General features: G+C 40.5%; 2 protein-coding genes across 4 annotated transcripts in view; one reads left to right on the top strand and one right to left on the bottom strand.

The window, feature by feature from the left end:
* Positions 1 to 18,753, bottom strand: part of ATR (ATR serine/threonine kinase) — a 121,659-nt gene extending 102,906 nt beyond the window's left edge. The window contains exons 1-6 of one of the 3 annotated variants that reach the window (XR_004437311.1): positions 18,556 to 18,753; positions 7,927 to 8,018; positions 6,202 to 6,342; positions 2,345 to 3,222; positions 1,351 to 1,529; positions 676 to 867 (exon numbers count right to left, since the gene is read on the bottom strand). Coding sequence is in view for 2 of the 3 variants with exons in the window: in XM_033212418.1 (XP_033068309.1) it covers positions 676 to 867; positions 1,351 to 1,529; positions 2,345 to 3,222; positions 6,202 to 6,342; positions 7,927 to 8,018; positions 18,556 to 18,614 (1,541 nt within the window). In the remaining variant the exon portion in view is untranslated. Of the gene's footprint in view, positions 1 to 675; positions 868 to 1,350; positions 1,530 to 2,344; positions 3,223 to 6,201; positions 6,343 to 6,922; positions 7,020 to 7,926; positions 8,019 to 18,555 lie in introns of those variants that run through there. The other 2 variants (XM_033212418.1, XM_033212419.1) reach the window with 2 other exon arrangements.
* Positions 18,754 to 18,886: 133 nt separating this feature from the next.
* PLS1 (plastin 1) overlaps positions 18,887 to 24,866 on the top strand; it is a 133,379-nt gene continuing 127,399 nt past the window's right edge. Inside the window, exon 1 of the mRNA XM_033212415.1 lies at positions 18,887 to 19,155. The gene's annotated coding sequence lies outside the window, so the exon portion shown is untranslated. The remainder of the gene's footprint in view (positions 19,156 to 24,866) is intronic.

Below are 24,866 nucleotides of genomic sequence, written 5' to 3'. Positions count from 1 at the left end.
GATTTGGGAACTAAAATTACTTTGGGAGGCTGACGTGGGAGGATCACTTGAGCCCAGGAGTTTGAGAACAGCCAGGACAATATAGGGAAACCCATCTCTACAAAAAAATTTTTTTAAATTAGGGTATGGTGGCACACGCCTATAGTCCCAGCTACTTCGGAGGCTCACTTGAGCCCCGTACGGAGATCAAGGCTGTAGTGAGCCATGATCATGCCACTGTACACCAGCCTGGGAGACAAAGCGAGACCCTGTCTCCAAAAGCCAAACACTGGGTTTTTGAGTTGTACACAAATGTGTTCTGGTACTTTCTAACCATGTGTCCCCAGGAAAGTCAGTTTTGGCTTCAGACAAAAAAGAGCCTCAGTTTCTCTGAGTGTCAATTTCTAATTTTTAAAATGGGCATAACAGCATTTACCTTAGAGGACTACTGTAAATATTAACTAAGATATATACAGTGCTTAGCACTGTGCCTAGCATTTGACTCAATAGAAAACAAATTTCTTAATTTTTTCTTAATTACTTCTTTTCTTAATTACTACTTTTTCTTAATTTCTTAATTACTTCAGTGAAAAGTTTGTGTTCTAAGGTCACATGATTCAAGTAAATAATGAGTAAACAGTAAATCCAAGTTCATTGCAGGAAACCCAACCCCAAGAAACAAGAAGTTTGTTTTACCAGTTCATGTTTTGATGAGAACAATGAACAGTACACAGAGCAGTCAGTTGTAAGACAACAGCGATTCCTTCTAACATCTCAGTAACAGGATTCTTTAGGCCACTGTATTCAAGGGAAATCTGAAGGGATTCAGCTTTCTGTTTCAGTGCACTCCATAATATGCTCTTTTGGTTCATGTTCACATGTTTAATTCTATAATTATGAATACAGTAGAGAGATATCCTTATGCAATATGAATTTGGTTAAAACATGAAACATTTAGAATAAAACATACTATGTAATATCAACTATTGAAATTCATATTAAGATTTGAAACAAAACAATGTTCAGAACTAACTGAAATATGGCAATTCTTTAGCTACTCATTAAAAAATAGTTTGTTAACATGTTAAAAATTGCTAATAGATGCACAGTCTCAAAGATTTTTCACCTATTAAAAAGTTAAATTAGATAAGCATGTAAAAACATGCAAACAAACTATATTTAACCATGAAATGTTTTATACTACTGACAGTCTACAAGAATTATTAAAATATTTTAAGCACTCCCTTGGCTACATTTAGAAAGATGTTCTTTGTGTATTTAAATCAAAGCACTTAACTAATAAGTTGATTTTTAAAAGTGAACAAAGTTTTATTTAATGGCTAAATACAAACTGAATGAAGGTCATCATACTCCTCAGTCTGTTTTGGTGCTCTTTTAGAAGGGTTTAGAGACGAGCTGAGGCGACGCCTTTTGGGTGATATTCCATCACTATTACTGCTGAGGTTTTCCTGTTGAGTTTGGCATTGAATCTCCTCAATGATTTCCATACTTTCCATTTTCAAAGCCGCATAAAGTGGGCCCAACAAGTACTAAGAAAATAAAAAATAATTTCCAGAAATATTCCTTAGAAAATATATTTATATTATTCATAGGTAGCAAGAATGTATTAGATGTTAGTCAGATGTTTTCTAGTGAAACTACTTTTAGGGTCTCATAAAGCAAAACAAACATCTAAATTGATCTATATTATTTAAGTCTATATATAGACTATGGTTCTATAGTCTCAGAAGGTTTAAGACAAATCTTTCTCTCTACATCCTGTTTTTCCTCTTACCAAAATGCTATAAATTTTAATTCCCTTATAAAAAATGTTGTAAGGGAATTACCAACTTTTTTCATGTAACAAATCCAGCAGGATTAATAAATTAAAATATTTAATCAAGTTACGGCATCTCTGATGATTTTATTGTATTACCTGACTCCCATAGTCCAAACAGAAAAAAGCACATAATTTGGCATGATTAATCATTCATAGGTTTTCTAAGTGATTGATTATAACTTGTCAGACACAAAATCTATTTGAGTGATCAAAGCTTCTGCAATAAAGTTGATAACTGCCCCCTTTTAATTAATAATGCAACAAATACATATACACATCACAGATTCTACTTAGAAACATCCTACTCCATTGGCAGTTCACTACCAACTTAAACAACAAATCCTTCTGAAATCAAAGTAAAAGTCCATAATAGTGAGCCAGACTACACTATGAAAATCATTATGCTCCAAATATAAACTACTATTAAAGATATTACATTTTCTTATTATTACATTTTGCACATATGTATACAATTAAATGATGAACAAAATACATACTTAACAAGTAATCTGAAAAATTACTTACCTCTGCATCTACCTGAATTCCAAGCACATCCAAAAGAGCTTTACAAATATTTCTCACATAGACCTTCCTGACTTGTAAAGCAGATTCATACCCAGCTGGCACAAATTTAAGAAAATACTGCAGTAAATGGCACAAAGCTGCTTTTAGCAAATCAGACTTAAGCCGCATGAGCACACCATCTTCAAACATGACACAGAGTTTTTCCAGCAGCATATTTAAATAGACAGGTTCAATATTTCTATAAGCTTCTGCTTCAAAGGGAAATAGTGTCTTTATCAGCTTTGATAATGGCTCTTCATAGAGTTTCAATTGGTCAGTATCCATTTCTACAAGGTGTTTTAATAATTCCAAAAATGAGGTGAAAAAAGTGCTAGCTGGTTGTGCTGGTAGTCCTCCAAGCTGAAAAAGTTCAGTTAAAAAGCTAATTGCTAGTGATTTAATTTTTGGACTACCATACTCTAGCAGTACACAACCTATCTGCCAAAGTATGAGTTCTTGCCTTCTAAAAAACACAAGTGCAATAATACGAGTAAGAACCGTTAATAAAGTGACTTCAATAAATTCTAAATTTTGCATACTCATCAACTGCAAAGGAGCTGATTGTAAATATCCCATGTGTTCATCTAACTGACTTAAAAATCGGCTAATGACCACTGGCCATTCCACAGCATGACCCATCACATTTCTTCTATGGAGGTAAACCAAGTCTTCAAAAAGTTGTAATAATTCTTTCGTGAGCACCCCAAAAATAGCAGGACTCTTGCTTTTAAAAAGAAATAATAAGGAACAGATGACTTCACAGGTTTTCTTATGTAACAAATGACAGGAGGGAGTTGCTGCAATCCGCAGAAGTCTTGTTATGATCCAATTACTGAATTCTTTGAAATAAACAAAAAATATATTAAATAAACAAGTATATCTGAAGTGCTAATTCATTTGCTAAATCCTTGATGATTGACTTTTAAAGAATAAACTTCACTAACAAAAGAGTGTAAAACATTCCTTTCACAGTGGAAACATAATAGTTTAGAACGCAGGCATACCCAGTTTTATTGCATGTTGCAGATGCTGCATTTGTCACAAATTGAAGGTTGTGGTAACACTGCATCAAGTGTATCAGTGCCATTTTTCCAACAGCATGTGGTCACTTCATGTCTCTGTATCCCATTTTGGTAATTCTCACAATATTTCAAACATTTTCATTATTATCATATCTGTTATGGTGATCTGTGATCAGTGATGTTTGATGTTACTATTGTAATTGTTTGGAGCTGTCATGAACCACATCAACATAATGTGGCAAACTTAATGGATAAATGTATGTGTTCTGACTGCCCCACCGACCAGCAGTTCCCCATATCTCTCCCTCTCCTTGTGTCTCCCTATTCCCTGAGACACAGTATTGAAATTAGGTCAATTAATAACCCTTATAATGGCCTCTAAGTGTTCAAATAAAAGAAAGAGTTGCACATCTCTCACTTCAAATCAAAAGCTAGAAATGATTAAGCCTACTGAGGAAGGCATGTTGAAAGCCAAGACAGGTTGAAAGCTAGGCCTCTTCCACCAAACAACCAACTTGTTAAAACAAAGAAAAAGTTTTTGGAAGAAATTAAAAGTGCTACTCCACCAAACACACCATTGATGAGAAAGTGAAACAGTCTTATTGCTGGTATGGAGAAAGTTTTAGTAGTCTGAATAGAAGATCAAATCATTAAAAGATGAGGAAATTTCCAGTAGGAAAAAAAGAAGATCAAATCAGCCACAACATTCCCTTAAGTCAAAGCCTAATCCGGAGAAAGGCCCTCAACACCAAGGCAAGACCCTCCACCAGCACAAATATTACAACTTGCTGAAGGATCATATAATCGTTAGCATTTTTTAGCAATAAAGTATTTTTAATTGTTTTTTAGACATAACGCTATTCCACACTTAATGTACAATGTAAACATAACTTATATGTACTGGAAAACCAAAAAATTCACGTGACTTATTTCATTGCAATATTCACTTTATTGTGGTGGCCTGGAACTGAACCCACAATATTTCTGAGGTATGCCTGTACCAACTTTGGAGTCAGACAGACAAGGTCCTAGCTTTCCACTTACTAATTGTATAAACTTTTCATTTCTCTGAACCTTTGTAATTTCATGCATGAAAGGAGAATAATGCTATCTATGTTATGGGTTACTGTGAGGACTAAATAAGACAATGTACATGAAATACTCAGCACAGTTCCAAAGTAAAATAAATGTCCAATAAAGGGTAGCTATTGTCATTCCTTCAATTAAAATTTGAGTGGTGACTCTGTCTCACGTACACAAGAATAAATCAGTCATAGTCCTGTCCTCATGAATCGCACAGTACAGTTTCAGCTTTTTGACTGCAACAAAGAAATAACATTTTATATCATGACCCAGTATATATACATGCATTTTATTTAAATATTTAAAATAAAAGGTTCATGAAATAGTACTTATTCTTATTACATACAATGTACTCTAATATTTTCTTTTTTTTTTTTCTTGAGACAGGTTCTCACTCTGTCACCCAGGCTGGAGTGCAGTGGCACGGTCTTAGCTCACTGCAATCTCTGCCTCCCAGGCTAAAGCAATTTGTGTGCCTCAGCCTTCTAAGTAGCTGGTACCATAGGCATGTGCCAACATGTTCAGCTAATGTTTTTGTTTTGTTTTGGTTTGGTTTGGTTTTGGTAGAGACAGGGTTTTGCCATGTAGACTAGGCTAGTCTCGAACTCCCAAAGTGTTGTGATTACAGGCATGAGCCACCACGCCCAGCCTATGATATTTTCTAGTTTATTTCATCTTGTTTTAAATGCTGGTAATTGCCTAATGTCATAACCCACTAGTGGGTTATGACTTGTAGTTTAAAAACTACTGTAGGAAAGAATATAGACAAACCAATGATTAGAGTACAGTTTAAAAGCCTCTACGATAGATGAAATGCAGAACACTTAGTACTAAGAGAGAATAAAGGAGTAACCAAGCCAGTTCTAAGCAGTTAGAAGTAGTGCTCAGAAAAAAACTTCTTGGAGGACATGCTATCAAAGTTGAGTTAAAGTTCGAGCAAAAAATTTTTAAATACTTTATCCATTATACAAAAAAAATGTTTATTTTGCATCTCTTTATGAAGACACCAATGAAGGGACCAAAGTGGTAGGTGCAATAAGGAATAAGCCTAGAGAAAAGCTTCAATATACAGAAGAGCAGTCAGCAAACTTTTTTTAAAGGATCAGATAGTATTATTTTTGGCTTGAGTGCCCAAGGTGCCTCTGTAGTAGTCACAGACAATAAGTAAAAGAAGGAGCACGGCTGTGTTCTAATAAAACTTCATTTACAAAAAATGAAGCCAGGTACAGTAGCATGTGCCTATAATCCCAGGTATGCAGGAAGCTGAGGCAGAAGGATCCCTTGAGTCTAGCAGTTCAAGACCACCAGCCTGGGCAATATAGCAAGACCCTGTTCTTCAAAAAAAAAAAAAAAGAAAAAAAGAAAACAAAACAAAACACAAAAACTTAGGTCACAAAAACAGGCAGCCACACTGTGGACTAAAGCTTGCCAATCTCTGATCTAGAAGAGATTACCAAAAACAGACAAAAGAAAACTATGCCAAAGTGTTCAAAATGACAAATTTGATTATTTCTAAGTACCTAGTATACAATACTAAAAAGAAAACAATAAGGATATGTGAAGGGAAACTAACCATTACCATTTTGCTCCTTCAATTTATAGCGAAGCTGACCCAAAAAAGTATAATTCTGTACCTGTAATATTTCACAAGAGCAGTAAAAGGAGGATTTCATAAAACAGATGGCAAGTGAATGCACGAATAACAGCACTTACCAATACAACTGCCTTTGGCCTCATGGCTTCCATTCACATTTACAAACATAAGTGGGGAGGATTTCATGATATGCTGGATGAAATCAAGCAACATTACGGAGGTTGGCTGAGAGTCAGTTTTCTTTACAAGTTCTACAGCAACTAAAACAACAAGATTCATTTTAAAGAGTCATGACAAATTAAACAATGGTCCTTTTGTTAAGAAACCAAACTGTGGGCCGGGCAAGGTGCCTCACGCCTGCAATCCCTGTACTTTGGGAAGCTAAAGTGGGAGGATCACCTGAGCCCAGGAACTCAAGACCAGCCTGGATAAGATGTCAAGATCCTATCTCTACAAAAAAAATTTTTCTTAAAATTAGCTGGGAGTGGTAGTGTGTACCTATAGTCCCAGCTACTCGGGGGGCTGAGGCAGGAGGATTCCCTTTAGCCCAGAAGTTCAAGGCGGTAGTGAGCTATGATCACACTATTGCACTCCAGCCTGGAACAAAGCAAGACTCTGTCTCTTCAAATTAAAAAAAAAAAAAGGGTGGGGGGACCAGACTTTGGTGACCAGAATTATATCCAGTGCAGCTAATTTTGGTATTTTTATTAGAGACAGGGTTTCGTCATGTTGGCCAGGCTGGTCTCAAACTCCTGACCTCAGGTGATCCACCCGTTTCGGTCTCCCATAGTGCTGGGATTACAGGCGTGAGCCACCATGCCCAGCCAACGCTAGTCTTACCTAATTTTAAATGTTTAAAAATCACATGCATTCCTCCACCATACATCCATTTATCAAACATGTACTTCAGGAATAACATGTCAGGCAGTGCTAAAATCTAAGGATTAAAAACAAAAGTTCTCACAATCTGATGGGGAGTCAAACAAATAAACTAATAATTACAATACAATATGGTAACTGCACTAATCCAGAATAAGGAGAAACAGGTATCTGGGAAGACACTGTGAAGGAAATGATTCCTAGATGAGGAGTTGGTCAGAGAGGGGAAGGGCAAGTAGTCTAAACAGAGGGAATACCAATACGATACAAAAACACATCTTGCAAGTATTCAGCAGTCCTTTATTATTTTTCAGCAACCCATCATTTTTACTGGTTGAAAAAGAAAGGCTTAATGGCTAGTCTAAGTCATCAAATCTGTGCCAAATTTGGAATTCAAATTATAAACCATGAGCCTAATGCCATTTTATATTATCCCTTCCATGCAGTTTCAACAGATATGACAAATGTGACACCATTTTGCCAGGTAGGTAATATTCTGTCTATCAGATTGGCATGAACAGGCAATAACTGATTCAGTAACTCACATAATCCTATAATCTCCTACAGGCACAGGCATGAACTTACTTAAAGAGTAACTTAATTAAAGAGGTTTTCTTGGGTGGCATTTGCTATTAGTCTACCACTGGCATAAGAGCTAACCAAAATAGGGTCCACGTGATTGGTACTGGCCAAATACTTTAACGTATAATATCCAGTATCAAATAACTCATAGCAAGCAGTAGAAAATCTAGATAACAAATAGGAAGAGAGAATTATTTTAAAAGCCTAATTCAAATTTTGTAACAAGTAGTAAGCAATATTAACAAATAACTTGCTTGAAAATAGTAACTATCACAAATACTCTATATCTAAAACTACATGGAGAAAATGCTACTATAATGTATACATGGAAAAGAAAACAGTCCAATTTATAAAGTTTATATAAGAAATAATTGGTTTCTTACCAACATTTACATCTGTAAGTATCCGGTCAATGAATTGACATAGAATTTGTCTTGGCTTCTGTACAACTGCATTATATTCCTCTGGTGTGGCACTAAAATACAAATTAAAAGCTTTTATTCTTAAAGTGACTCAGTTTCATTTGCAAAAAAAAATTCTCTAAAGTACAACTTATCAAATGTGTTTAGCATCAATGTCGATATTCACAGTATTCTTCTGTTTAAAAATTGAAAAGAAAATCTGAATGTTACCAACTTACAAGAAAAAAAAATATGCTAAGTAATAGTAAAGAGATCCAATCAGCAAAGCCTAGACCTGAATATGGTGGCTACTAGCTACAAGTAACTACTAAGCACTTGAAATGTGATTAGTACAAATTGAAATATGCTATTAATGGCAGTGGCAGCCCAGATGGAGCGGCCACTGCCATGATGCCCGCTGCAATAAGGAAGGTGGGGCTGGGGCTGCCCCCTCCATGGAGCCAGTGAGCAGAAGCCCCGCTCCGTTCTGAGTTGCAAGAGAGGTGGAAGCCCCAATCCCCTTCCGAGTTGCAGGGTCGGGAGCCCAGCCATCCTGGGCGCAGCTGCAGCCGTCCAACCATGGCTGCAAACCCAGGCATCCCTGCTCTCTCCAGGGCCGGGAAGGCCCCCTGCCCTCACAGACTTGGAAGTGCCTGCTCCCGCCGCCTGGCCTCTCCCCGCTCCCGGCGCCCACACTAATTTCGGAGCAAAGTTGTGGCGGAGCCCAGGTGTTATCACGACCAGGCCGGGTGTGCAAGTGCTCAGGACGCCACTGACACAACAGCCCCCTGCTGCCTCAGCACCCTCAGGACTTCGGGCGCCTACGAGTAGGCCAAGCGGTGGGCTGAGGGCAGCTCAGTATGGGCCTGTAGGCGCCCCTCGGCACGAACGGCCTGGGTGTAGTGGGCGGCAGGTTGATGGCAGCAGAAGTAGACAGGCTCCTGGGCAGAAAGGGGTGGGCCCCCAGTGAAGACCCACCTTTAAGCCAGGAACGGCTTGAAACCTGGGGGCCTGGCTGCCGGTCACATGGACCACAGTGAGAACTTACGGTGCTTTTTCCAAGCCCACCCATGACTGTCCATGGACCAATCAGCATTCACTTCCTCCCTTCTGAAGCACATAAAAACTAAATTTCTGGTGGAACTCTAATACCCTTTTCCACAGTGGCTGTACCATTGTACACTCCCACCTGCACTGCACAAGGGTTCCAATTTCTCCACATCCTCACCAACACACGTTATTTTCTGGGTGGTTTTTAAACTTTTTTTCCCCCGTTTGATGACAGGGTCTAACTCTGTTGCCCAGGTTACAGTGCAGTGGTGTAACCATAACTCACTGCAGCCTCAACCTCCCGGCCTCAAGAGATCCTCCCATCTCAGCCTCCTGACTAGCTGGGACCACAGGTGCATGTCACCACACCCAGCTAATTTTTTGTATTTTTTGTACAGATGGGGTTTCACCACTTTGCCCAGGCTGGTCTCAATCTCCTTGGCTCAAGCGATCTGCCTGCCTTGACCTCCCAAAGTGCTGGGAGCCACTATGCCTCCCAAAGTGCATGAGTCACCATGCCCAACTGTGTTTTCTTGTGGGTTTTGTTTGTTTTTTTGTTTGTTTGTTTTGAGATGGAGTCTTGCTCTGTCACCAAGCTGGAGTGCGGTGGTGTGATCTCAGCTCACTGCAACCTCCATCTCCTGGGTTCAAGCAATTCTCCTGCCTCAGCCTCTCAAGTAGTTGGTACTACAGGCACGCACCACCATGCCTGGCTAATTTTTTGTATTTTAGTAGATATGGGGTTTTACCATGTTGGCCAGGATGATCTCATCTCAATCTCCTGACCTCGTGATCTGTCCGCCTCAGCCTCCCAAAGTGCCGGGATTACAGGTGTGAGCCAACGAGCCCGGCCCCAACTGTTTTTTATTAATAGCTATCATAATCGGTGTGAAACAGTATCTTGTGGTTTTGATTTGCATCTCCCTAATGATTAGTAATTGTGAGCATCTTCTCATGTGCTTATTTGTCCATTTGTACATCATCTTTGCAGAAATGTCTATTCAAGTTCTTTTTCTATTTTTCATCAGGTTATATTTGTTGTTGAGCTGTAGGAGTTCTTAATATATTCTAGATATTAAACTCCTTATCAGACATATGATTTGCAAATATTTTCTCCAATTCCATGGGTTGTCTTTTCACTCTATTGATATTGCCCTTTGATGCACAAAGTTTTTAATTTTGATGAATTTCAATTTATCTCTTTTTTTATTTTGCTGCCTGTGCTTTGTGTCATCAAAGAAATCACTGCCAAATCCAATGTCATAATGCTTTCCCTCTATGTTTCCTTCTTTTTTTTTTTTTTTTGAGACAGAATTTTGCTCTTGTTGCCCAGGCTGGAGTGCAATGGCATGATCTCGGCTCACTGCAACCTCTGCCTCCTAGGTTCAAGCAATTCTCCTGCCTCATCCTCCTGAGTAGCTAGGATTATCAGCAAGTGCTACCACGTCTGGCTAATTTTGTATATTTTTAGTAGAGATGGGGATTCTCCATGTTGGTCAGGCTGGTCTGGAACTCCTGACCTCAGGGGATCCACCCGTCTCGGCCTCCCAAAGTGCTGGGATTACAGGTGTGAGCCACCACACCTGGCCCCCTCTATGTTCCCTTCTAAGCGTTTCACAGTTTTATTTCTTATGTTTAGGTATTTGATCCATTTTGAGTTCACTTTTGTATGTCTTTTGGACTTTTAAAGTTTTCCTGTAGAGGTAAAGACAGGAGCCAGATTGCAAGGAGCTGAAAAGCTAATGAAATGTGACTACTGAGAATAGACGGTTCTTTCCAAAGCTTGATCATGAAATGAAGAGAAGCAGAGTTGGTGATAACTAAAGAACTGCATGAGATCAAGAGGGCTTTGTTTTGTTTCTCCCTTAGAGCAACCGATTCTTGAGATTTGACTCCTCTTCTTGGAACCAGATACAAGTAAAAAGATAATTCTTGGACAGGAGGGTAACTCTTTCATAAACATAGAAAGAAAGGATGGGTACAGATGCAAATAATTTAATAAATTCAAAAGGCAAGTAAAACAAGATCCTCTGCTTCAAAGAACTCAGAATAGTTGCTGGGGAGAGGAGAGGAATGCACTTAAATAATCAAAAGCGGCCGGGCATGGTGGCTCACGCCTGTAATCCCAGCACTTTCGGAGGCTGAGGCAAGCGGATCATGCGGTCAGCAGATCTAAACCATCCCAGCTAACATGGTTGAAACCCTATCTTTACTAAAAACACAAAAATTAGCTGGGTGTGGTAGCACGCGCCTGTAGTCCCAGCTGCTCAGGGACTGAGGCAGGAGAATCGCTTGAATCTGGGAGGCGGAGGTTGCAGTGAGCCGAGATCGCCCCACTGCACTCCAGCCTGGGCGACAGAGCGAGACTCAGTCTCAAAAAAATAAATAAATAATTAAAAGCAAGTATCATATACACCCAAAGCAGGGAATGATTAACTCTACCTAGAGGATTCACAGAAGGTTGTATGTGAGTGATTAGCAAAGTCCATCACTTCTGACAAAACAACTTAGGGTATAGTTAAGACGGTTACTTATAAATAATAGTATATATTTCATATATGTCACAATTTATTTCTATATAGCACTGTAAAATGTTCATACATTTTCCCCACTTATTATCTCAAATAGTGGTAAAAGAAAAAGTGATTTTTTTTTTTTTCTTTTTCTGAGACAGAGTCTCACTCTGTCGGCCAGGCTGGAGTGCAGTAGTTAGTGGCATGATCTTGGCTCACTGCAACCTCCGACTCCCAGGCTCAAGCAATTCTCCTGCCTCAGCCTCCCAAGTAGCTGGGATTACAGGCGTGTGCCACCACACCCAGCTAAGTTTTGTATTTTTAGTGGAGGCGGGGTTTCACCATGTTGGCCAGGCTGGCTCAAACTCCTGACCTCAGGTAATCTGCCCGCCTCAGCCTCCCAAAGTGCTGGGATTACAGGCATGAACCACCGCGCCTGGCCGTTTTTTTTTTCTTTTGAGATGGTGTCTCACTCGGTCGCCCAGGCTGGAGCACAGAGGCGCGATCTCGGCTCACTGCAACCTCCGCCTCACAGGTTCAAGTGATTCTCCTGCCTCAGCCTCCCGAGTAGCTGGGTCTACAAGCACGTGCCACCACGCCTGGCTAATTTTTTGTATTTTTAGTAGAGATGGGGTTTCACTGTGTTAGCAAGGATGGTTTCAATCTACTGACCTCATGATCCGTCCGCCTCGGCCTCCCAAAGTGCTGGGATTACAGGCATGAGCCATCCTGATTTTTTTTTATTATTCAAACCACAAAGTCCAATCCTAATTGATTATGTATAGGACCAATGGCATTTACAGCTAATAAATGCCATAAAAGAACTGATCCTGATTGGGCATGGTAGCTCATGCCTATAATCCCAGTGCTTTGGGAGTCCAAGGTGCACAGACTGCTTGAGCTCAGGAGTTTGAGACCAGCCTGAGAAACATGGTGAAACCCTGTCTCTACAAAAGAAATAGAAAAATGAGCAGGTACAGAGGCACACACCTGTAGTCCCAGCTACTCAGGAGGCTGAAGTGGGAGGATCACTTGAGCCTGGGAGGTGGAGGCTACAGTAAGCCGAGACTGTGTCACTGCACTCCAGCCTGGGTGACAGAGCCAGACCCCTGTCTCCAAAAAATAGGAAAAAAAAAAAGAACTCGTCCCTGGTCCTGGTATATAGTAGACATTTAAAAAAAAACAAAAACTGTTCAATGAATGAATGGTTCGTAAGAACCTTCTTGAATTTTGTGGTTTCTTCATTCCTAATGTATAGCCTTCTGGACCTGTGGAGTATTTACCTATTCTCTGCCACTAGACTATAAGCTCCTACAGGTGGCAGACTGTGCTTTATTTTTCTCTGTATCTTCTGAAGTGCCATTAGACCGTAAGCTCTTATAGGAGAGAAAATGCATTTTATTTCTTTTTGCCTCCGCTACATCACCTAGAACTTGCTTAACAGAAAAACTTACTGAAATTAACAAATGTTTTTAAGTAATATAAACTCTAGACACAAAGAATCAAAGGGCCAGGCGTCGCCGCTCATGCCTGTAATCACAGCATTTTGGGAGGCCGAGACTGACGGATCATGAGGTCAGGAGTTCCAGATCAGGCTGCCCAAGGTGGTGAAACCCTTTCTCTACTAAAAGATACAAAAATTAGCTGGGCGTGGTGGCAGGCGCCTGTAATCCTAGTTACACGGGAGGCTGTGGCGCTGAGGCAGGAGAATCGCTGGGACCTGCAGGCAGAGGTTGCAGTGAGCCGAGATCGCACCACTGCACTCCAGCCTGGATGAGAGTGAGACTTCATCCCCAAAAAAAAAAAAAAAAAAAAAAAAAAAGCAAGTTTGTATATGCTACTAAATAAAATCCTTAAAAAAAAAAAGAATCAAAGAACAAGTAGTTACATTTGCATATGAAAGCAAAACAACTTAGTGCTATATATCTTATTTAAATCAGCGCTGGCCAATAGAAATATAATGTAAGCCACAATTCTGTATTTTCTGGTAGCCACATTAAGAAAAGAGATAGGCCAAAAAAAAAAAAAAAATTGATCCTAACAATGTATCTGAAATATTAATTGACTGTGTAATCAATATAAAAATTATTCATAAGATCTTTTACATTCTTTTTTCTGGTACTAAGTCTTTGAAACCCACTGTGTATCTTATATTTACAGCACATCTCAATTTAGACTAGCCACATGTGAGGTGGTCAATGGCCACATTTGGCTAGTGGCTACCATAGTATAGGACACCACAAATTTAACAAAAAATTCAAAATCTGTAATTACAAGGTAACATGAATTGTTTTAGACAAAGTCAGGAGACACTGTGACAAGCCAAGGGTAATTTCACAAGTATCATTTAAAAATGTGAACAAAGAGGAATGTGGGAAGAGGAGCCAGGATTGTGGGTAGTGGTCAGAGTTTCTTACAAAATTTCATTTTGTAAAGATTATGTACTCACGTATTATTTGTGTAATTTTTAAAAATGAGTTTTAGAAAAAAAGTAAATAGATTACCATTCATTAGATATACTAACAGAAGAAAGAAACTTGGCCGGGCGTGGTGGCTTATGTCTGTAATCCCAGCACTCTGGGAGGCTGAGGTGGGTGGATCGCTTGAGCCCAAAAGTTTGAGATCAGCCTGGGCAACATGGTGAAACCCCATCTACAAAAAATACAAAAATTAGCCAGGCATGGTGGTGCACACCTGTAGTCCCAGCTACTTGGGAGGCTGAGGTGGGAGGATCGCTTGACCCCGGGAGGCAGAAGTTGCAGTGAGGTGTGTTCACACTGTTCAACTCTAGTCTGAGCAACAGGTGAGCCAGTTTAAAAAAAAAGAAAAAAGAAAGAAAACTCACAGGAGTGAGCATTTCTTATTTTGTGACTTCTACCTTGGAACTGAGCTAAGAGGGTGTAACTTTTCAAAAGTATACTATAAAATTTGAGTATTAATGTAAGTATTATATAAAGCTTAAGCACCTCCTCTGAGGTAAGCATCAAATACCAGGATAACCAAGATAGAATGCACCTACCCTAAAATAATTTGCAGATTAAAGGACAAACAAGAGGTAATTATGGTTAAGAACTGATAGGCCCAAGAAAGAACACAAGAGAGACACTCAGTCCTGAGCAGGGCCCTATCAGTCATGGCTTCCTTAAGGAGGTGATACAAAACTGAATCCCTAAGGGACAAGGCAGGTAAAATAAGGGTAAGAGAGGGGGTAGTCCAAGCACTAGAAACTATAAGAGGCTCTATATGGCTAAAGCCTTTAGAGATGCAGCTGAAGAGGGAAGATAAGGTCAAATCTCAAAGGACTGGCTAAGGAGTTTGGATTTTACACTGAAGGCAATGTGTAAGCACTGAAGGACTTTAAGGGAGTAAAAATTAAGCAAGTTTTAAAAAACATGAACTCAATTGTTATTTCCCTGTTTAAAAGATTCCAATGGTTTCCCATCACACAATAAAATCTCACTCCTTTTTCTGGCCTCTAAGGTGCTGAAGGATGTGGCCCTTGCCTACCCCTCCCTGTTTAACTCATACCACTCCCCTCTTTGCACCCTGTGCTCCAGCCTTCTTACTATTCTTTTAAAAGTAGGCTCATTCAGGCTCAGCACGGTGGCTTACGCCAGTAATCCCAGCACTTCCGGGAGGCTGAGGCGGGTGGATCACTTGAGGTCAGGGTTGGAGACAACCTGAGCAACATGGTAAAACCCCATCTTCACCAACAATACAAAAATTAGCTGGGTGGTGCAAGCCTGTAGTCCCAGCTACAGGAAAGGGAGGCTGAGACAGGAAAATCGCTTGAACCTGGGAGGCAGATGTTGCAGTGAGCAGAGACAAGACTCTGTCTCAAAAAAAAAAAAAAAGCAGGCTCATTCCCACTTACGGGCCTTTGTACTTCCTATTTAATCTCAGATTCACATGACTAGCTTCTTTACACCATCCAAATCTCTAGTGGCTAATGCTGCTGCTCCTCAGAAGCTCATCCATATCCCACTGTTCCATTTAACATTTTAATAGCAAATACCACATTTGAAAATGTCTTACAACTGCAAAGCAATCTAAAGTAGGAAAATCAGAGAAGGTGATTCTGAATGACATCTAAATGAAACCATCCAGTGTTCAGATAGAAGGAACAGCAAACGATTAAAGGCAGGAACAGCCTTGGTGTCCTGGAGAAACAAGGTCAGTATCACTAAAGTAAGCAAAAGAGGGATAGAAGGTGATGAGGTCAGAGGCAGGCTGAGACAGATTATGTAGGACCTTAGAGGCCTTGGATCCAAAGGAGTTTGGATTTGATACTGATTTTAAATGTGCTGGAAAGTTAAAGGACGGTTTTGTGCAGGAGAAACTTACAATATGACTAATAGATGAAAAATCACTTTACTGAGTGGAAAATCTATTGTAAGTAGGTAAAAGTAGAAATGGAGAGATCAACTAAGTTTACTGTAATAGTTTAGGTAAGAAATTCTGGTGGTAGCAGTGGAGACAGTGAAAAGTGTTAGATTCTAGATGTATCTTAAACATATGGTTGTCAGAACTAACATGGATTATTAAGGGACAAGGGAAAAAAACCAAGGATGACTCCTAGGCTTTTGGTTGGTATATTTACAATAACATGGGAGAAGGAACAAATTCAAGGGCAGTAAATCAGGCGTTCTGTTTTGGATATGTTAATTTTCACTTCCCAGTGTGGGTGTTGAGTAAGCGACCTGATATATATCTCTGATCTAGAAATATAAATTTGGGAGTTATCAGCATATGGATGACATTTAAAGTCATGAGATTAGGTAAGATTACTTGGGAAGAGAGCACAGATTAAAAGAGGGCCAAGGACATAGTCTGAAAGTACGTGGGAGAACAGTCAAGAATGACTTCTAGATTTCTGTTTTGGAGAAATAAGTGAATATGGTGCCATTTACTGAGATAGCTCTACTTCAATGAATAAGACGAAAAAAAATTTTTTTTTAAATTTAAAAAAGAAAGCTTATGAAGGTTAGGACATGTGGAGAATTTGTGTTGGATATGCTGAATCTTAACTACACATAGGACACTCAGTGAAACTGCCAGTATACAGTAAATATATAATTCTATAGGAGACATGATTTGGAAAAACATATTAGGAGTTATCAAATAGCAGATTATGGTTGAAGGCAGGAGAGTGGAAAGGTCATTTGGCAAGACTATGCAGAGCAGAGTGCTAACAGCAAAAAAACAATAGGACAAAATTTATCTGAGGGACTGAAGAAGAGCAGCCCATAAATTAGAACATTAGTATCTCATTTTTTTTCAGTAGTCTAATTGCCATAGTCAATTAAAGGGAAACATTTTGGAAGAAAAGGCCTTGATAGCTTGAATCTGAAACTTGGCTCTGGTATCTGCTAGCTGTGCCTTTAGTTCTTCAACTTCTCTGACCCTTTTTCTTAAACAGTGGTAACACTTGTTCCATTCTATGTCATGGACATACTATGAAAATGGATCAGCTTTTTTGATTCAAGTAGTTTTAATGAAAAAGCCATGACAATTAAAAACTATTAGACAACTCTCTCTATGGGTCAGTTTTTCTATTCTTTCTCTTGGAATAGCTACAAATAAATGAAAGGTAACATAAGCTCTACTGATCAACAGACTATATATAATCCAAGAACCAATTATTTTTATTAACAGGACTCACGGAGGAAGACGCAAGAGGGAAGAGAAGTATTAACCAGCTAATTCTACTTTAAAGCAAAGTGAGAAAAACATACTGAGCTTCACAGTGAGCCTGGAAGATGAAATTTGTAAACCACCTTCCTACAATGATCACTTTTCTTCATCTTCTTTTAGAGATGTAGAAGTTATTTTGTAAACTAAACACAAAGTATATTTGCCGCAGATAAAAAGTGGAAAAAAATTCATACACTCAAAATAGTGATGCAGTTAGGACAAGAATGATCCCTTCATTTATCCTCTTATTCATATATTGAAACTAGATTATTTGGATGGCCAACCAGTGGAAATGAACACAACTGCGCTGCAAAAAGAAAGAGAAGTAGCTATCCCATTGGCTTAATGTCAGCTTTGACTTTGTGTGGAAAGTTTTCAAACAGTTTAAGAAACTGGGAAGCAGTTATTCCAACTGATAATTTAACTGCGGTAGCACTACGAGCTCATTTATTTCTTGTTCACAGGTTAGAATTAAACAAAACAAAACAAGCCCTACCGAGTCTTTAGGCCTGGTTCAGGGAAGCCTGCCTGTGTATTGAAGGGGTGTGGCAGCCATCAACACCTCTCCCTCCTTCTTTTGGTAAGATACTGGTTTTCACGAGGTTTACAGACAACAAGCATTTGCAAACGAAATATTAAATTGTCTCCAAATTTTGGCAACACTCTGTGCACGCTGAGATTTTGTGGACCCTGAGGTCTATCTCTCCAATTTCTGACTAAAATAACGGATTGGGAACTGGACGATCAATACGAAGGAGGTCACATCTTCAGTACGTCCTACGACTTCAATTCAAAGAAAAAAACTGCCTGTTCCAGCAAGTGATGCCTTATTTCCAGAAAATAAGAAGCGGTGATTTTCTTCCAAGGGCAGTTTGGGGACAAAATGTAAGGCTAAAAACCAATTCCTCCACGAGTGATCACGAAGAACAGAAATTGATGGGTCAAGTTCCTCGTCTAAGGAAAAAGATTTTCGAGAAGGAAATGAGTGTAGAAAAGTGACCAGAAAGCGATTATCAGGCACTCTTCCCTCCAGCTGCAGGAAGCAAACTCTCGGGTCGGGGCTAATTCTCGGGTCAGGGCTAACACCCGCGGGCTGCTGTGGTAAACCAGGGCCAGCAGACGCCTCTCTCCCCCACGGACCGGCTTCCCGCAGGTTTGTGGCGACCGCCCCATGTCCTATCAACGGGCACTCTGAGGGAGAAGCGCCCAAATCAGCCACGGAGCATCTCCACAAGGGCCACAGCGGGGACTTAGGGGATGCCAGCCATGGCGCGGCAGGGGAGGGGAGAGCATGTGAAACCCCAGCCGGGACCGGCGGAGGAGGATGCAGGACCCAGGCTGGGCCTACCCCTACCTGCCCAGCTCCCGCAAGGCGGGGATCATGGAAGCCAGCTCCACACCATGTTCCCCCATGCTGGGGCTGCGCGGCACTCGTCAACTACGCCGACTCGGGTTCCCGTTGTCTCCAAAGCTACCGCTGTCGGAAGAGCGCAGCGCCCGACGGAGCCTTGCGGAAGCCAAAACTCCTCCCGGAAGCCGCTACTGGCCCCGTTTGCTAGGCCCTGAATATTTTCTGCCTAGGACCCGGGGGAAGCCGGGAAGCCGTTAGCGGGCGGGGCGAGCGGGCTGGCGCGCGTCTGTCGAATTTCCCGGGTAGCTTCAGCTTTAGGTCTCTGCACCGGTCGAGCAATGTTCGTGAAGCTTTCGTTTTGAGTGGCCAGACTCTACTGTTCTCAAGCCTGGGAGGCACAGCGAAGCAACACCTCCAGATCGGGGGAGGATAGGGCTTGAGGACCGCCAGCGCAGACTCTCGCTTCACAAATGTAAGAACGATGACAGCGAGTAAAGGTCAAGAGTAGACTCCAGGTTTCCCCAGAGTAACGCTCTGACATTTTAAAAGTTCCTCACTTTCCCACCGCTCTTGTCCCTCTTTCTGAGAGATACAGGCCAAAAGGTGGGCTCTCCCTGTTTTTTTTCCTTTTAAGCATTTTTTTTCAACTTGAAGTCAGTCACTCTTAGGTTTCTTTGAGGACCCTACCAACCTTTAATATTTAAGAATGGGGTTGGTTTATATTTGTGTCTCATCAAATCAGCAGCAGTACTATGTGTGGAAATGCCACCATTACGGGCATCCACAACCTGTGATTTAATTTTTAAAGTAAAGCAATGGATTTTGGCAATACACATTTTCTAGCTCAACTCAATTTATTGGAAAGATGATCACTATAAGAGATTGTTGACATATCGAATTTAGGTAGTTAATCACTCAAAGTCATGCAGTATGTTTACATTTGTTCTTTGGTACATGAGGATAGTTAACTGATATAGTATCTTTTAAAAAAGTGATGTAATGACAGCCAAATATGCTCTTGCCTCAGGAATTTTCCATTTGCTGTACTCTCTGCCTTGAATGCCATTCTGTCATTGTCCCTTTTCCTTCAGGTGTTTGCCAAAATAACACCAAAGAGCTTCATATAGACTAACACATATACACACTCTCTCTCGCCCTCTTTTTTTAATTAGAGACGTTGTCTTACTCTGTTGTCCAGGTTCTAGTGCAATGAATGTTGCAATCATAGCGCACTGCAGCCTAAACCTCCCAGGCTCAAGCGATTCTCTCACTTCAGCCTGGGCTCAATTGATCCTCCTGCCTCAGCCTCCTGAGTAGCTGGGACTACAAACATGCCACCACGCCTGGCTAATTATTTTTTGTAGAAACAAGGTTTTGCTATGTTGCCCAGGCTGGTCTCAAACTTTTTGCCTCATGCGATCCTCCCACCGTGGCCTCCCGAAGTACTAGGATTAGAGGTGAGAGCCACCACACTCGGACATACTATGTTATTGTTTCTCTTCAGTTACAATGTAAGCTCCTGGAGAGCAAGGTCTTGTCTATTTTGTTAACCATCAGATACCCAGGACCTAAAACAGTGTTTGGCCCATAGGTGGTATTCAGTAAACATTTGTTGAATGAATCACTGAATGTTTTAGTAGAAAGGACATGGGATTGGAAGTTACAGTCCCTACACAAGTTGTCATTCCATCTGCTAGAAACTGTATGACCTCAGTAAAGTTACTTAATCTCTTAGTACTTCCATTTTTTCATCTGTAAAATGTGATTAATAATGTCTACCTCACAAGACTACAGCAAAGATTAAATAAGAGGTGGTAAAGTCATAAAGTGGTATATAATTTCTTAGTTAAAATGAATAAATTATACTACATTTGTCAACGATGAATCCTGACAACTATGTTGATTGAAAAAGCAAATTCAAAGGTATACAAAACGGTGTCATATCATTTATATATATATAATCTTAAAACCACAATACAATGCTTTGTGTTTGTTATGTATACAAATATGTATGACAAAAGTATGAAAACATGGTTGACAAAGATAGATATCAACTTCAGGATAGTTGCACCTGTGGAAGGGAGAGAAGGGAATGAAATGATGAAGCTTCAACATATCACTAAGGGTTTTTTTTGGTAGAATTTTAATTAATTATTATTGAATCAAAATTTAATGTTATATTTGGGTGGATGTTATATTACTATTTGTATCTGCATAGCTAGGATATTCCAACATGTATTAAAAAAAATAGCTCCTTCCTGTCTTGCAAGATGGTGGGGGGAAAAGTTGAGAAGCTAGATACCAAGGAGAAGAAACCTGAAGCCAAGAAGGCTGATGGTAGTGGCAAGGTTAAAAAGGGTAACCTCAACTGGGTGCGGTGGCTCACACCTGTAATCCCAGCACTTTGGGAGGCTGAGGCAGGCAGATCACCTGAGGTCAGGAATTCGAGACCAGCCTGGCTAACATGGTGAAACCTCATTTCTACCAAAAATATAAAAAATTAGTTGGGTGTGATGGTGGGCGCCTGTAATCACAGCTATTCGGAAGGCTGAGGCAGGAGAATCACTTGAACCCAGGGGCGGAGGTTGCAGTGAGCTGAGATTGCACCATTGCACTCCAGCTTGGGCAATAAGAGTGAAACTCCGTCTCAAAAAAAAAAAAAAAAAAAAAAGGGAACCTCAAGGCTAAAAAGCCAAAGAAAGGGAAGCCCCACTGCAGCCGAAATCCTGTTCTCATCAGAGGAATTGGCAGATATTCCCAGTCTGCTATGTCAAAAAGTCCAGGTATGAGAGGAAGTACTCAGCTACTAAATCCAGAATTGAAAAGAAAAAGAAGAAAGTCCAGGATTGAAAAAGGAAAAGTTTCTTGCCATTGCTACAAACCCAGTTGGTGGCAACAAGAATGGTGATACTTTTTGCGAAGTAAACTTCAGAAAACGCCTAGATCCTTCCAAAGATGTACCTCGAAAGCTGCTGTTGAACCACAGGAAAAACAAACAGAAACAACTCAACACAGAGAAAACTGCAAACTAGCTTCTCTCCTGGGATCATTCTGCTAATGCTTACTGGGCACCACAGAGGCAAGAGGCTGGTTTTACTGGAGCAGCCGAGGAGTGGCTTATTAATGGTGACTGGACCTCTGGTCCTTATTCAGGTTCTGTGGAGAATATACCAGAGGTCATCACAAAATTGAAATCAGCAATGTGAAAATTCCAAAACATCTTACCAATGCTTGCTTCAAGAAGATGGTGCTATGGAAGCCCAAATACAGACAAAGTGACATTGTCAACATGGAAAGAGAGTAATAGAAGATTACGGAGCAATGGAAGGTTGATCAGAAAGCTGTGGACTCGTGGCCAGGCGTGCTAGCTCACACCTGTTACCACAGCACTTCGGGAGGCTGAGGCGGGTGGATCACTTGAGGCCAGGAGTTCAAGACCAGCCTGCCAACATGGTGAAAACCCATCTCTACTAAAAATACAAAAATTAGCCTGGCGTGGTGGCGGGCACCTGTAATCCCAGCTGCTGGGGAGGCTGAGGCAGGAGAACCACTTGATCCTGGGAAGCAGAGTTTGCAGTGAGTGGAGATTGCACCACTGCACTCCAGCCTGGGTGACAGAGCAAGACTCCGTCCCAAAAAAAAAAAAAAAAAAAAAATTAGAAAGCTGTGGACTTGTAAATGTTACCAAAAATCAAAGCTATTCCTCAGCTCCAGGGCTATTTGCAATCTGTGTTTGTCCTGATGAATGGAGTTTATCCTAGCAATTTGGTATTCTAAATTTCTTACCAAGAACCTAATTAAATAACTGATGCATTTAAAAACTAAAATAAGTATACTTTTAAACTTAAATAGCACATCTGAAAAATAGTTTAATAATATCAAATTTTAGCTATTTTTAGAACATATGAAGAAAGATTATAAAAATGAGAATGCTATCTGGAAGGCAATAGCTGAATAGCATGGTAATTCTAAAAAGCAGTATAAACCTGCAAACCTTATAAATAGTAGAGCCTTGGAAATCCCATTTAATTCAAAAAGTCATTTTGTGCAAGATATTGGGTTAGGTACTTCTGTGGCATGTAGAAAGATGAGGAAGATGAAGTTAATTTCAGCCGGGCATGGTGGCTCACACCTATAGTCCCAGCTACTTGGGAGGCTGAGGTAGGAGAATGGCTTGAGCCAAGGAAGCCAGGGTTGCAGTAAGCCACGATCTCGCCACTACATTCCAGCCTGAGCAACAGAGCCAAATCCTGTCTCAGAGGAAAAAAAAAGTTAATTTCAGGTAATGTACAATTTGTGGATACAGAAAGGATGTAATGAGAACATAGACAAGAGCAAAGGGAAATCCAGTGAATGCTAGGAGAGGGATATAAACAGCAGGTATTGGAAAAATAGAGGACACAATCTACTCCAGTGGAAAGAAGAGGTGGATCAGGAAGGAGCTCAAGGAGAAGGTGTCACCATATCTGAGATTGGACTTGAAGGATGAGGAGGAATTCAAGAGACAAAAATTGGGGAAAAGGCATATATTCTAACCAGAGGCAGCAGTATGAGCAAAAAGCATAATGAGGGAGGAACACGGTCCCCTTCGGCTGGTATGAGGGGACATTTAGAGTAGTCTGAGACATTTGTACAGACTTCAGTAAGTGGTGGAGAGGCTCTGGGATATTTTATATAAAGAGTGATGGTCAAAGCTACACTTGAATCTGGCAGGAGGGTGTAGGACAGAATAAAAGGAGAGTAGCAGGTCATTTAGAGAAATCAAATATCTGTAACAGTATTTTAACAAATGAGTGTTGATTCAAGAAGTCAGCATTCCAAGTAGACATCCTCCCTCTAGTAACTCATCTATTATCCAGGCTGGTTCCATTTCTACACCTTCTACTCAGCCCTAAACCTACATATACTATACTCTCTGTCCTGTTTGCCCTCCCACCCCTTAAGTGCCTCTCACCAGAGTCACCCATGACTTTCATATGTCTGTTGGCCAGTTCTTGCATTTGACATTTTAGCAGCATTTGACAATAGAGACCAGCAGTCCCCAACCTTTGTGGCACCAAGGACCAGGTTTGTGGAAGATAGTTTTTCCATGGACAGGAAGGTGGAGGGATGTTTTCGGGATGATTCAAACACATTACATTTATTTTGCACTTTTTATTATTACATTGTAATATATAATAACTCACCATAATGTAGAATCAGTGGGAGCCCTGAGTTTGTTTTTCTGCAACTAGACGGTCCCATCTGGGGTAATGGGAGACAATGAGAGATCATCAGGCATTAGATTATCATAAAGAGCGTGCAACCTACATCTGTCGCATGTGCAGTTCACAATAGGGTTTGCACTTCTAAAAGAATGTAATGCCCTGCTGATCTGACAGGAGGCTGAGCTCAGGCGGTAATGCCAGTGATGGGGAGCTGCTGTGAATAGAGATGAAGCTTCACTTGCTTGCCCTCCACTCACCTCCTGCTGCGTGGTCCAGTTCCTAACAGCCAGTACTGTGGCCCAGGGGTTGGAGACCCCTAATGTAGACCACTCTTGCTTTCTCGGAAAGCTTTCTTTGGACTCCATGACTCTTTCTTGTTAACAACACTTCTTTGCCATTCCCTTTACTGTTGGTATTCCTCAGAATTCTGACTTAGGTTCTTTTCTCTTTTTTATTATTTCATTCATACTCAAGGCTTCAGTTAACTTTCCGTCTGCTGTTCACTCAAAATTCATTGCTCTTCCCTTATCTCTTTTCAAGATTTGTATTTCCTATGTCTATTTCCCTACTGAATATTTTCCCTTCTGCATTTCCCAGGCACTTTATTTTGTTTAACTTTTTGTTATGGGGACTTTCAAATAGATATAAAAGTAGATACAATAAGGAACTCCTTTATGCCCATCACCCAATCAATGATTATCAGCATATGGTTAGTCTTTGTTTCATCTATAACCACCTTTCTCATTTTCTCTCTCCTCAGTTGGATTAAAGAAAAGTCTAGACATTATATCAATTCATCTGCGGATACTTAAGTTTATGTCTTTAAAAGATAAGGACTAGATTCTGTCTCCTAAATATCAAACCCATCTACTTTCCCCCAAATTCTCTTACCACCGTTCTAGTTTTAGGCCATTATCACCTCTTGCCTAAATTACTTCAACAGGCTTCTCGCTTGCCTATCTACCTTTGGGCTTGTTTTTCTCTAACCCATTCTCCATAGTTGAGGGGGAGGGAGTCTCCCAGACCTTTTCTTTTTCCTGAAATGAATCTCACTCTGTCACCCAGGCTGGATTGCAATCACTTGATCTCGGTTCACTGCACCCTCTG

Source organism: Trachypithecus francoisi, unplaced genomic scaffold (genome assembly GCF_009764315.1).
Source record: "Trachypithecus francoisi isolate TF-2019V2 unplaced genomic scaffold, Tfra_2.0 Lachesis_group0, whole genome shotgun sequence".
NCBI classification, from domain to species: domain Eukaryota; kingdom Metazoa; phylum Chordata; class Mammalia; order Primates; family Cercopithecidae; genus Trachypithecus; species Trachypithecus francoisi.
This window is presented reverse-complemented; position numbering and strand designations above follow the sequence as displayed.